The sequence below is a fragment of the Corvus moneduloides genome, chromosome 28 (genome assembly GCF_009650955.1).
Source record: "Corvus moneduloides isolate bCorMon1 chromosome 28, bCorMon1.pri, whole genome shotgun sequence".
Lineage (NCBI taxonomy): Eukaryota > Metazoa > Chordata > Aves > Passeriformes > Corvidae > Corvus > Corvus moneduloides.
The window spans coordinates 503,622-517,126 of record NC_045503.1 but is presented as its reverse complement, the minus strand read 5'-3'; the positions used below and the strand labels follow the sequence as shown (position 1 = coordinate 517,126).

At 50.5% G+C, this 13,505-nt stretch overlaps 1 protein-coding gene across 5 annotated transcripts in view; it reads left to right on the top strand.

The window, feature by feature from the left end:
- The first annotated feature begins 328 nt into the window (after window positions 1-328).
- The window catches only part of MARCHF2 (membrane associated ring-CH-type finger 2), a 34,208-nt gene continuing 21,031 nt past the window's right edge, over window positions 329-13,505 (top strand). Inside the window, exons 1-2 of one of the 5 annotated variants that reach the window (XM_032092719.1) lie at window positions 329-366; window positions 12,734-12,953. In XM_032092719.1, the coding sequence (XP_031948610.1) occupies window positions 12,778-12,953 (176 nt within the window). In that variant the 5' untranslated portion in view covers window positions 329-366; window positions 12,734-12,777. Of the gene's footprint in view, window positions 367-445; window positions 527-601; window positions 627-3,504; window positions 3,609-9,902; window positions 11,046-12,733; window positions 12,954-13,505 lie in introns of those variants that run through there. The other 4 variants (XM_032092720.1, XM_032092722.1, XM_032092723.1 and 1 more) reach the window with 4 other exon arrangements.

The following is a 13,505-nucleotide window of genomic DNA, read 5'->3' as shown; positions in this document are numbered from 1 at the left end:
TCCCGGGTGTCTCCGCTGTCCCCGGTGTCCCGGTGGGGGCCGGCTCTGGGCTGGGCGCGGTGCCGGGGCCTGCCGCCGATGGGGGCGGGGCCCGGGAGGGGGCGTGGCAATGAGAGAGGGGCGGGGTCCGAGGCGGCGGGGCGGGGCTTGGTCGCGGGGCCGCTATTGGCCGCCGGCTGTTGCCAGCGGGGTCGCGTTGCTACGCTGGCGGGTTGCCCGCAGTGCATTGGGCGCTCGGGGGCTGCGTCAGCGCGGCGCGGGCGGGGATTGGCGGGCGAGCGCTGGGGGGCGGGGCCCGGCGGCCGCCGCAGCCGGCGCTGGGGCGGCGCGCGCCGCGCGGAGGGGCCGCGGGCGCCGGGAGCGCAGGTACCGGACGGGGGGAGCGGCCGGGCCGGGCCCGCGCCCCGCTCCGCGCTCACCGGGCCGGGCAGCGCTCCGGCGCGGGGCTGCGGCGGCGGGAGCCGGGCCGAGGCGGGCGGGCCGGGGGCCCGGGAGCCCTGACAGCCCTGCCGGTATCCCCGCCGAGGTGTGTCCCCGTTGCGTGGCGCCGCGCTGCAGGTCTCGGGGGCGCTCCGCTGCCGCTGGCTCCGCTGCCCCCACGGGCCCCGTGCGAGACGCTGCCGTCGGTACGGGCTGCGCTGCGTTCGCTGTGCGGGGCCCCGGCGCCTGAGCCGCGGCCCTTCCCGGGCTGGGCGGGCCTGGGCTGGGCTGGGCTGGGCTGAGCCGAGCCGGGCTGGGCTGGGCTGGGCCGGGCCGGGCCGGCACCGTCCCCCGGGAGCGCCGGGGCTGTCGCGTACAGACACACCAGGGACAGAAGTGCCGGGGGTTTGAGAAGCGGCGTTTGTTTGTTCATTAGATTCTTCTTCCCTGAGTATAAGCAGTTATTAGGAAAAGTTTCCTTTGCCTGTGGGCTCCCGTGCCTGTTTTTTTCAGGTGTTTGGGAGCGTTCTGATGCCTGTTTGTGCCCCCGCAAGCCTTGTGTGCACGGACACGCTGCCTGGTAGAGGTTGGTGCAGAGATTTCCCAAGAGAATGAGCTCGGTGTCACAAAACAGCTGAAGAGGTTGCTGCAGTCCTGTGTTGGAGCAGCAGCTGCCTTCCTCCGTGGTGTAAGCTTAGAGTTTGTGATGGACTTTTTACAAACTGGCAATCTTTAAGTCTCTCTATCTCATTTAAACTCAGGTTTCTTGAGCCAGTTGTCTGTGACAGAGGCCAGAACTGCTGGTTTGTGGGATTGATCCAAGGGACAAGCCTGTGGCTCGTGTACAGGAAGGTGATTGTGACATGGGAGGTGTTTTTGTTGCAGTCTCAAACACTTGTTATATGTTCTAGATATGGTGGGGGGACCAAGATTACCAACTGAAAAGCCGTGCAGAGGCCTTGGAGGCCTCTGGAGTATGCAATTGCTTGCATTTAGTGCCCACAGAAATGGTGCCACCAAGGCGTGGGGTGACACATCTGCACCGCATGGTGCTGCGGAACCAGGGAGAGTTTAGGCTGTTGTTCTCTTGGAGGAAGCTGTGCAGAGCTCGAATTTTGCAGGCAGGCAGGTGGGGTGTTGCTCATGTTGGGGGTGATGATGGTGAACTGGAAGTGTCAGGGTTATCCAAAGCAGCTCTGGCTTTTTATCCTGCTTGTTTGTATTCAGTGCACTGTCGCTGCCCTGATGTGTGTGATCAAGATCTGTCAGTGGGGATCTCATCCCACCCTGTGCCCTTTATTTGCATATCCCTAAGGGACTGTTTCTGTCCCTCTCTTTAACTTTCCCTCTGTCTTTCCCTTCTGATGCAGTTTCGAGCACTTTCTTGACCTTTTTCCAGGTTCTTGTTGAGAATGCCTGTGATGTCACTGTGGTCAGCCGGCTGCATTGGCTGTGGCCTGTCCTCTTTGTCGCCCTGCTTGTGGGGACATAAAACCCTGCTTGGCTGCCACTCACACGTGCACAGTATAATCCTCTGAACAGCTGGACATTAGTCTTGGCTTTCCAAGGCTAAAGTATTGGAATACTTTTGTGCATCTCCAAAGGATTATGCAGGGGAGTGTTTGGAGGCTGGAAGTGCCCTAGTTTTTCAGGTGTATTTGAAGCTGTGATGGTGTGTCACCTTTCTGAAACAGAGGCTCGAAGGGAAGGGAGCTGGGACTGTAAGATCTCTTTGTCACATGCATGGTGACAGTGAATTTAATAATTCCAGTTGAGGACAGAAGGTCTAGCTACCCCCAAGCACGTGCTGGGGAGTGTTGCAGGCAGCCTGCATCAGTGGGGAAGTCTTAGCTTTGCCGAGAGCAGGCCGGGTGGCACAGGGAACGGCCAAGTGTGAGCCTAATGTGTATTTCACAGACATTCTATACCAGCTGTGAAGCTGGGGGTGTCTGTGTGTGGTTAGCTGATCAGCACCGCTGCCTAAGTGGAAACAGAAAATGGCATTGGAACTAATGTTCCTTGTTTTGGGTGTGTTTGGCTGCTCTTTTTTGCTGTGGAGTGCACAGAGGCTGCAGGGTGAGGTCACCCTGTGCTGGACGCCAAGGGGACCATGCAGATGAGCAGAACTACAATGCACTGACTGTGAGCAGCTTCCGACAGGGTTCTTGCCTTCATGGATGCTGGGAGAGGGCCTTTCCTCTTCTAGGTGAATGATGCTGGCCCGCATCAAGCAAGTGTAGGACACGATGTTTCCCTGGGAGGAAGTACTGTTTTCTTGAAACAGCATGACCAAAATCAAGTCAAAATGCATCCATGGCAAGCTGAGGCTGGGTATGGACTCTGAGACTCTACGAGTCTGAGGGACTGCTGCAAGTCCTCAGTAGTTCTGCAAGTAGAGGCACAAAGCAAAATAGGCATTTGGGGACTTTTTTCACTATTATTTAAAAAATCTTGGTTTTTCACACTAGGAACATGGAAGCTTTTCTTAGAAAATGAAGGGAGGAATCAGGCATCCTGAACTATAAACTACAGGATGAGTTTGTTTTTTTTCTCCACTTGACTTTGACTCAGCTTTGGATATTTGGAGATTTCAGAGTTTCCGTTTCCAAACTGTTTTTTTCCCCCTCCAGACTGAAGTTTGAGCTGATGTGTCTCTTTTCCCTCCCAGTCTAATTTACTCTGATTAACTTATGCTTCTGCCTGCTCTTAGCTCCAGCCTTTCCCACAAGAGGGAAATGGTCTCAGTTACTGACTCTTGTCCCCCTGGAGGCACTCTGGGCACATCTCAGTGAGTGACACCTGAGCACACGGGTATCTGTGATGTCCAGGACAAGCCACGTGGAAAACTAAGCCCGGGGCACTTTTCTGTGAAGGAAATGAGCACAGCACTAAAGCAGGGTGGGCAAGTGGTCTCCATGAAGTCTGTGTACGTTAGGTTTCTCTGGTGGTAAAATGACGCATTAATCTGTGCTGAGGCTTATCACGTTTGTGGCTTATCACGTTTGTGGCTTATCACGTTTGTGGCTTATCACATTTGTGGCTTATCGCGTTTGTGGCTTACCACCACAGTTCACGTCATGCACATGAACAGCAGGATCTCCCCCTCTCCAGTCCTGGTCTTGTTCTCTCTCCAGCTCCGACTGTAGCAGGTGTTCCCTGGGAACTTTTGTCTTTGTGCCGTGTTTGTTGTAAGTAGACCAGCTCAGCTGTAGCTGATTGCAGCAGCATTGCAGCTCAGCTGGTTTGGGAGAGCTCTTGGCTGGTCATCTTGCTGGGTGAAAGCAGGGAAGTCACTACTGGGTGTCTTAGGGTCTTGTGCACCTTTCCTGGGAGTGGAATGTGCCTCTCCTGCTGTGCAGTTACAGCCTGTGAGAGCTCTAAGCACTGAAGGTAAAGTGCAGAAGGACAAAATCCTGAAAGCAGGAACTGCTGGCATGTCCTGAGGCAGGCACTGAACCCCGTGCATCCTCCAGTGAAGGGAGCAGCCCAACAGGAGCTGTACTGACCTGCAGCTCTTCCTACCCATCAGCCTTGCAAATGCCTTTCCTGCCCCAGTCCTCTCTAGATCAGTGTTACAGTTTGGAATCTGTCATTTGCCCCCATTTCAAATAAATAGGCATCTGTAAGTTTTCTTCCAGGTTTTTCTTCCAGGTTTTATGTAGCAATTCTAACTAAACTTTCCAATTCCTGATGGAACTCAAGATGATTATGTGTGGTTAACCTCAAGGACAGACGTGCTATAACTGTTGTTGCAGTTTTTATCAGTTGTCATGAAATTAGTGATAGACTGAAGGAAACATTCTCTTCCAGTTCCTAAAAAGAGGGGACAAGGGGCAAGGAGCAGGACTGGCTCAGGAAATAAGAATACAAACAAATCAAACGTACCTTCTAAAACACTTTTCTGCAAAAAGGAGAATGCACCAAGCTTGTGTAGTCTTGGCTTGAACAGCAATTCCTTTGTTAGAAGTTTTGAGAGCTTTAGTCCTGTTTCAGCTGAAAGCTTTTTGGGGTTAGATTTGAGAATGGTGGGAGGGGAAAGGTAAACTTCAGTTCTGGACTGTTTCCAATTTATTTCCTCCCGCTTTTTCTTGTACTTCCCTGCAGACAAATCAGACAAGGCCTGTGTCCAGAAGAACTAGAAATGCAGCCTAAGCAAAACATTGCAAGCTGAAACTGAGAGAGTTTTGCAGCACAGATACCAATTGTGAAGTTTCACTTGAGGATTGAGGAGGGAATCTGTAGCAGTAAGGAGTGGGCAGAAGGGAGACACTGATGCAGTTGGCTGGGATCAGTGGACCCTTCTCTCTGGCTGACCATGGGGATGCTCTCAGCTGGTGTCTGCTCTGGAGCTCTCTAGAGTGGGGTGGTGAGTCACAGGCTGCCTTTGGTGGCGCCTTTGCTGGAAAGCTCTTTGAAAGCTGAATGTTCTGAGGAGATTTGTGATACAGCTAAGTTGAAAAATATTAATAGTCAAGTTAAATTCCAGATCAAATGTCTCCTGGGAGCTGAGTGTGCTGCCTGGTTTCGTGCAGTGGTTGCGCACGGGCCGCGCCGCTCTGGGCAGTCGGGGTGAGCAGGGCTGCCGCGTGCTGTGCTGGTGGTTTGCTCCAGCTCCAGGTCATCTCCAAGCAGAGCGTTGTTATTTGTATAGCAGTGTAAATGGTGCTCTATAAACCAAGAAGGAAAGCACTGGGGAGCATGCAAGTTCTTTCTGACCTGGGCTTCCCAATCCTGAAATAATGTGTTGCATCCTCCTGAGTTGTGCCCTTCGAGGGACTGAGCAGTTCCATAGTGTGTGGGTGCTGCAGTCTTGATTTGGTGCATGTGTTACTGCTACACTGAAATTCTGTTTCCTGAGGTGTTACCCACAGCTGGAAAATCCATTTGTTCTGAACAAAGGGCAACTGCCTGGCAAGTGACTCTGCAGGACTGGGGAGCACTCGAGCTTTGGCCTTGCTGCAGAGGCTGCCTCTCTTTAAAGAGGAGCTCGCTGAAGCAATAGAGCTGGGAAGCTGATGTGTCTGCTGCTGGTGTTTTGTAAAGTATGGGGGTGCAGAGAGATGTGAGGGGCCACACGGCTCTGGTCCCTTCAGCAGGGCAGGGCTGTTGTGTCTGATGGGCTGGCTGTTGTCCCCAGTGGTGGGTGGCACTCTGCAAGCATTGCTTTGTAGGCATGATAATACGTTTTTTTTCACCCTGGTTCATGGTTTCAGTTTCAAGTCTTACTAATGCATCTTTCTTTCCGTGGAGAAAGAGAGTGATGAAACGCAGAGGGAGGTGGGTGCAGAGTCTGTGTAGTTGTGTTATGTAGTGAGTTGTGCTGCTGTTCACCTCTGAAAGCTGATGTCTTTTGAATCCTCAGTGGAGTTGCAGGTGTTCCTCGTGCCCCAGCTGGTTTTCAGTTGTTCCCTTATGAAACTTGTTATTAAAATGGCTGAATTTTGATTGGAGAGACCCTTTGCAAAGAATTTTCATCTAATGTTGCAATTCGTTTTTCCAGATGTCGGTAATTAAAGTGCAGTAAACTTTCCTTTCATACGGCCTTGTGGCAGACAGCAAGTCATGAAAGAACTCAGATAACTTTGTTCATTTTGGCATTCCAGCTGTAACATACAGCCTAATCTTTCCCAAGCACAGCAAGAAAAAAATCATCCTTTAGGCTGCTTCTTTTTGTACTGATTTTTTTCTCAACATCTAAGCTTGAACCTTTTGCTTCTTTTTGAATATTGAGTAACCCTATTAGGCAATGAAGAAAACTTGTTTGAGAAACAGTGGGTGAACAACATGATAGGTACCCTGAAATCCAGGGAGCCCTGCTGTGTCACAGCTCTGCTGTGTCCACATGAGACCCATGCCTTTGGCTTGTTTGAAAGTTGGGGTTCTCACCTGCTGGGAGCCCCCCTGAGCCCCACAGGGTCTTCATCTTTGCCAGCCAATAGTTTTCTATTGCTTCAAGACATGGAGATGAAGTGAAACTACTGCAGATGTTGATCCAATATGCTGAAGTTTTGGAGAGGAGGGATGTGTTTGGATGTTGGGTTTGGGAAACAGCAGTTATTGATTACCAAGCCTTGCTGCAGTGTTTTTTTTACCAATGGGGAGTAGAAGTCAGACCCTGGCAATGTGTCTCTTTGGAAAAAATGGAAGTGGAAGACTGTCTTTTCATCTGTCTCTGCAAAGCCTTTTGCCATAAAATAAACAACCGAGACTTCAGAGAGCTTCTAGAATATGTCAGAAGAGTTTCTTGGTATAGAGAAGTTATGATCATTTGTCCCCAGCAGCAGCCGGTGAGTGAAGGCTTGAGTTACCCTTGACTGCTGCTGAGCTGTGTTTTTGGAATAGTGGAGAGGCAGCCCAGCCAAGTCTGGCTGTGGTCATGTACAAATGTGACAAACAAAGGGGTCCAGAAAGGCTGTGTCCTCTAAGCTTCTGACCTCCTCCTGGGTGCTACAGGGTTAAACCTGGAGCATGTGTTTTTAAACTCAGCCCCAGGGATGAGGCAGGTGAGCCTCTGGAGTCAGCCTGAAGCTTTTGCTGTTAAAGGTGTAGGAGGAGTTCCCTGGTGTGGAGCTTTATCAGAAGGTTCACAAGCTCCCAGAATGTTGTGCCTTGATTATTTTTTTCCCTTGCTTTTTGGGGTTTGTTTTAGCCTAGGGTCAGGGCTGTCCCCTGGCTCTGATCCACAGCATTGCTCCACTGGCATCCTCTGAAGAGCAAGCTGTGGCTGAAGTTTTTACAGCATCTCCTTTAGCTGCAACTGCCGACCAAATGTTGCAGGCAGGGCAGGAAAAAGAGAAGCTCCTGGAGAGTGAAACGCTTTTCTGTATGTTACTTACCAAATTTTAAAATGTTTTAGAAGCTGTTGCATGGCATCAGATCTTATTTTGAATGTTGAGGTATGTGCCATAAAATGCTGTGTCACTTTTCTCACTGGACAGGGCTCCTTGCACTCTGACTTTAGGGCTGTTGTGTTCAGGTGACTTCTGAGCACAGGACTAAGGAGATTTCTTCCCAGGCCCTGAGTGATGGGAGAGTTGCTGATGGGTCAAGCGTGGGCAGATCCTCTGCTGGCTTTTTGGGTACTTTTAAGGTGTTACATAGCAGACCTGCAGGGTAACTTTGGGGAGTCAGTTGAGGTATAAAATAATGTGTTTTTAATAAAGAACAAAATAATACTGTGGTTTCCAACCCTCAGCAGAGAGTATGTTTAAACAAACAAAACTGAAAACAAAGCCCTGCACAGTTCGGGACAGGTTCTTGGGGTTTTTTGTTGATTTTGTATTTTTTTTTTCTTTCGATTAATCCACTTAGGCAACCTTTCAACAGTAGCAGGGAGCACTTCAGGCCACTCATCGCATCCCATCCACGTGTATCTCTGGTGGCAGTGTCTTAGGTGTGTGATCACTTGGGTGTGAGGGCCTAGAGGCCGGAGGTAGAAGAGGGGGTACTCTGCCAGTCACCCGGAGCACGGGGGCTGCAGGTACACCTGAGGCCGGTGCCTCAGTAGGCAGAACTGGTGCTGCAGGATGTGCTGCACAGCTGGGATTGAGCCTGGGCTGTGGGAAGATGTGTGTTAGCTGTGTGAGATAGGGTGTGTGGGAGCAGGTGCTTAGAAGGAAGCAATTCTTTGTATGGTGTCTCTCAAGGTGGAGAGAGATGTTCAGATGGTTGTAGGGCCCAGGATTTGGGAAATCCAGTTTTAGTGGTGAAAAGGAAAGCATTGATGTTTGGAAATGCCCTTTAGCAACTGGAAATCTGTTCACTGGTGACATTTGCAGGATTGTATGATTAGAAAACTCAGTGTCTGCGTGCCCAAAGTGGCTAAAAGGGCTTTGGAAAGCAGGCTGGGAAGCCTTGCACCCGGGGTCAAACTTCAGCTCATGTGAGCAGTGGTCAGAGCTCTGATCTGCCATCAGTGAGTGGGTTACCTGCTAAAAACTGAAAAAAACTCCCTGTGTACAGATGAGTGGGTTATGTTGGCTACACAGCTTGGTTATCTCAGGTGGCACCATGGGTGAGGTGCCAGGTCTCAGTCACAGTAATCAGGGAAATGGGTTGCTCAGTGAGAGGAACAGACTGGGCTGCTGGCAGCATCAGTGTTGGGTTTTTCCTTGGTGGACATGTCCCAGGGAAGCCGGTCTGTTCAGGAGCTGGAGCATATGCGCTGCACTCGAAGAAGGTGGAGCTGGTTCTAGCTCCAGTTTGCTCTGGATCCTGTCAAAGCTGCAGGATTGCTCCAAGGCTTTAGACTGGTTGGGATATTCATTAGTGGGCAGGCTGTGAGCAGCACGGCAGAGCCATGACTTGCACCTGACAGTCCCCATTACTGCCATCATTTGGCTGAAGCTTTTCCTATTGTTTTTCTCATCTTGTGCTTTTCACTTTGTGGCTTTGATCCAGGTGTTCATCTGGCCTGCTGTGGTTTCCCTGTCTAGGAGAAATAACTGTTTTGTCCATCTTCAAAGTCCAGATATGGAGAGCAGAGCTGGGGGACGCTTTAGCTCCTTGACTTGTGCTTACTTCTGCTGGGCACATCTCCTGGATGGAGAGCACTGGTCCAACCTGATCTCTGCAGTCTTTTGAGGAAGTTTTGCCTGCCTCATTGCCCTTTGGATGACATAAACTGGATTACAAATCTCATTGCAATGCGTGAGGACTGACAAGGGGGAGTATCTTGCAGGCGTGTTTCGCTTAAGCCGTGGAGCGGGATCCTGCACCAGCGCCCCGTCTCTGCCTTGGAGCGCTGACAGAGCACAAGCTGCTCTTCGAGGAACTGCCTTGTTTTGCTGCACATGTTTGAGTTTTGGAATTCTAGTGCAGAACTTGCTCTTCTGAGCCAACTTTCCATAAACAGGGTTTGTTTTTTTCAATTTGAGTAATATCTACAAGCTCAGCCCTTTATGTTCTGGATCTGCTCAGAAGCTGAGGATGCAAAGTGTTGCTGAGAAGGGGCTTCTGGTTTATTTGCTTATGTCTAACTGTGGCAGCAGAGGGGATGTGGATAATAAACCTAGTGTCTCCAAGACTTTTTTTAAAAATGTGGACAAGAAGTGGGCTCAGAAATCACAGGTGCTTAGAAAAAAAATCAGTGTGTGGTTCAAACCAGCTGTTTGGATCTTGTTTCTCACCCCGGGATTTTGATGTTTCTGCTGCAAATGGAGCTGGGGAAGGGGTTAGAGCACAAATCTGATGATGAGTGGCTGAGGGAGCTGGGTGTTCAGAAAAGGAGGTACAGGGGGAACCTTCTTGCTCACTAAAACTCCCTGAGAGTTCAGCCAGGTGGGAGTCAGTCACTTCTCCCAGGTAACGAGTGACAGGATGAGAGGAAACAACCTCAAGTCATACTGGGGAGGTTTAGGCTGAAAAAATTCCTTCATGGAGAGGGTGGTCAGGCACTGGCGTAGCTGTCCAGGACAGTGGTGGAGTCCCCATCCCTACAGGGATTTAAAAGCTGTGTGGATGTGGCACTTGGGGACATGGGTTAGTGGTGGGCTTGGCAGTGCTGGGGCAACAGTTGGAATAGATGATCTCAAAGGCCCTTTCCAACCTGAACAATTCCGTGAGCACTGGGTTTGGGCTGGATGAGCTGTTGACAATTGTGAGAGAAGGCTGTGTGTTGATGAGCTGATCCTTCAGGGATCAGGAAAGGGACTGACTTGGCTGTACACCATGGTTCATGTTCCACTGGGTATGGAACTGGGACCCGAGTGCACTGCAGATGTTATCTTTGGATTTCAGTTACTTCTTTACTAACCATGAAAACCTTGCTGCTTTTCCTTCATATTTGCTGAATGGCATGAGTCAGATATTAAAGCAGTGACTTCAGGTTCCGCCCTGGGCTGGACCCCGACAAGGAAACGCCAAATAAGTTGTACCAGAAACCCGCGCGTTGCCTGAAGAGCGGCAGGGTGGCCATTCCCTTCCAGGGCAAGGCCATGGGGCTGCCTGTGTCTGTCAGATGGGGAGCACAAAGAGCCTCAGTATAAATACTCCCAGGACACAGTCAGTGAGGGCAGTTTTATTCCAGTACACAGAATGGACCTTTTTCCTCTGGACTTTAAGCAACATTTTGGCCGAACAAATGGAGCTGACCTTTTTGTTAAAAGCATGTTATCTTCTCATGCTTGTTTCAGTAAGAGGTTGTTAAAATTGAAAGAACTCCTTAACTTGCAGAACAGCTGACTTAAGTAATTCCAATAGCATTTATCATTTTACCTTTTGCTCCTTGGAGTTGGAGAGTTTGTAGTCTTTTTTTTGACGAGGAGAAATAAGAACAGTAGCTCTAACTCTGTGTGTTCTTTGCACAGGTGGAGAGAGAGGCTGAGTCTATGAAGTTAATTTTTAAGTTGATGAAAAGATTCACATTTGTTTTGAAGATGACTGACCTGCCCACAAGCTCAAGTTTGTTCCTGCTCAGATGCAAAGGAAGGATTACAGATACTTATCAAGAGCAGCTTTAATAAAGAGATCAGAAAGTCTTCTATTAGAAACTGGAAACTATTCTGTAAAGTGAGGGAATGCAACCAAAGTTGGCATCTGGTGCTGAGGCACCAGTGAAGAGCTCTCTCCCTCTTGAACGCATGTACATGAAGGAAACTGTCTTGACAGATGAAGCCCTTGGTTGTGTGAGTTGCTTAATTTCCAAGACATGGAAAAGCACTTGTGCTTACCCAAATCAGTGTTTTCAGGGCTTCAAGGATCACGTTCTTGTACTGGCTCTTTGGTCCTCTGTAGTGTGGCCGAGCCTCCAACCAGGAACGAGCCCTTATTTTCTTTAGTTATTTTAGTTAGATTTTGGCTTAGTTGAATCTGACAGAACTGCAGTTTCATGGGAATGTTTGACTCTGTGTTGTGCACAGAGATCGCAAAACAAAAAAGCCTTTCCTTGGACGGGATGGTGAAGATTTGTTTGCCTGCTCCTACCTCCAGGAGGCAAAGATTGCAGATTCACCCCATTCCCCTGAAATTTAACAAACCTAATTATTTTCATATATCTTCTTTGGGGTTGTGGTTATTTTATCTCCTTTTATTCCTCTCCTTTTTTCCTTTTCATTGCTTTCATTTGAACTTCTTTTATGGATTTATTTCATCTTGAATCCAGCCGCCAGGATGAGGCAGCATTCCATCTCTGCTCCCAGCAGTGCTGGCGCACAGGGATTACTGTGCGTGCCTTACATAAGGCAGCCCTGTTTACAGACACAGGGATTTTGGTTTTACCAGCAGTATGATGTTGTTGGATTGTGTTCAGCATGACTCACTGTAACCCCAGCTCTTTATTTCTGCTGCCTCTCGGGGACCAGGTTAAAGGCGATTGGCAAAAACAGGATTTTTCGGAGCCTGCAGAACATACCTGATTTTGGGGATGAGATATCCCCTGCCAGGGAGGAACTTGGCTGTTTCTGGCAGCTTGAGTGAGCTGCTGCTTTCCCTCAAAGGCAGAGAGCTCTGCTGTCCACACATGGCTCATCAGAGCCAGCTCCTGGTTGGCCATGTTGGGCTTTTCTCTGCATCTTCTCTCCAGTTCTTGCATTTGCTGTTTGTTCCATGTGTTCTCTTTGCTGGGTAAATGTTGGAAATGTGCTGGTGTGCTTTGCTGTTTGCACGTGGCTCTTGTAAAAGTCATGATTGGTCTGAACAGTTAAAAGAGAAAGGAGGTAGGCTGGCCTGCTGCCCTTCCCAGGGAGGATTTTTGGTGCTTTTGAGAGGTTCATATCCACACATTCACTGTTGGGGCGTACTACAGGGGATATAGAAATGGAAGCATGTGCATTTCATTAAAGAAATAAAGGGAAAGAAGATCAAAGATGGGGTGGGGGAGCCTTTTGGGCTTGGACAGTCTTTCAAGTGCTCAGAAAGCTCCTGAAGGCAGCTGAGAAGGGCCTTCTGAACCCAGCCACATAAACAGGTTTAGGTGCCCTGTTCAGGTGAAACTTTGCTGTGTTGATGGAGTGTATAGGTTTTCGGGATGGCTCTAGCCAGAACAGCACAGGCCCGTGGGGCTTCTTGTTTGGTTCCCCATCTCTGTGTTGGCACATTCAGTTTGAAAGGCTTCATGAGGTTAAAGGGTGGTTACCAGGAATTCTCTCTGGGAAAGGCAGATTTGCAATTCTGATGGTAAGTTATGTAAGTAGAACACTTGGAGCCTTAATTTTATGGTAAGGCAGCCTCACAAAGCCTATTAAAGGGGACAGAAGACTCACAAAACGCGTGTCTGTTGGGGCCCTGGGGCGCTGCCAGCGCGAGCAGGGCTGAAGGAGGGTGAGGGGTTGGGCACTCCAGGGTTCTGAGGTGTGACTGTGCTGCTGTTGTGCAGGTCTCCCGGGTGCCAGGCCCGGGACAGCGGGGCCCGGAGCTGCCATGACGACGGGCGACTGCTGCCACCTCCCCGGCTCCCTCTGCGACTGCCCGGGAAGCGCTGCCCTCTCCAAGTCGGTGGAGGACTCGGACATCGGCCGCCCGCAGTACATCACACAGGTCACCGCCAAGGACGGGCGCCTCCTCTCCACGGTGATCAAGGCTCTGGGCGCCCAGAGGTGAGGCTGCTGCAGGAACAGGGCTCAGGGCTGCAGCTGGGCTCTTCCCCTTTTCGGGTGGCTCAGGGGTACGGGGAGGCGACAAAGTCTTGTTTAGTGAAGGAGTTTGCCAGGGTGCTAATACTGAGTGTGAATCCTCGTGAGCCAGCTGCTTGCCCGGCCTGTGCCCTCCGCGGGGCTCCCGCTGTCCCGTGTGCTGGTGGCCTGCAGCCGGCGTGCTCATGGAAGCCGCAGACCTGCGGCCGCTCAGGATGAGGTGGCACAGGTGTCTCTCCTGCACGCTGCTGTCACGGCCTCGGGGGCAGCAGCAAAGCTGGTGCCGTGCTGTTCATGGAGACATTTGAAGGGCTGGAAGGGGAGCACAGCCCCTGTTCTGGGAACGTCCATGGAGTAAAGGCATGGCGTTGATCTTCCGCCACAGGGAGGGGAGGGTGTTTGTGTTGCAGGAACTACAGCATCCAGCTATTGCTGGAGGGGACACGTGGCAGCTTCACTGGCTCAGACTCCTCCTGATGTGACTTCTTGTCATGTATTTTGAATAGCTTCCAGAGA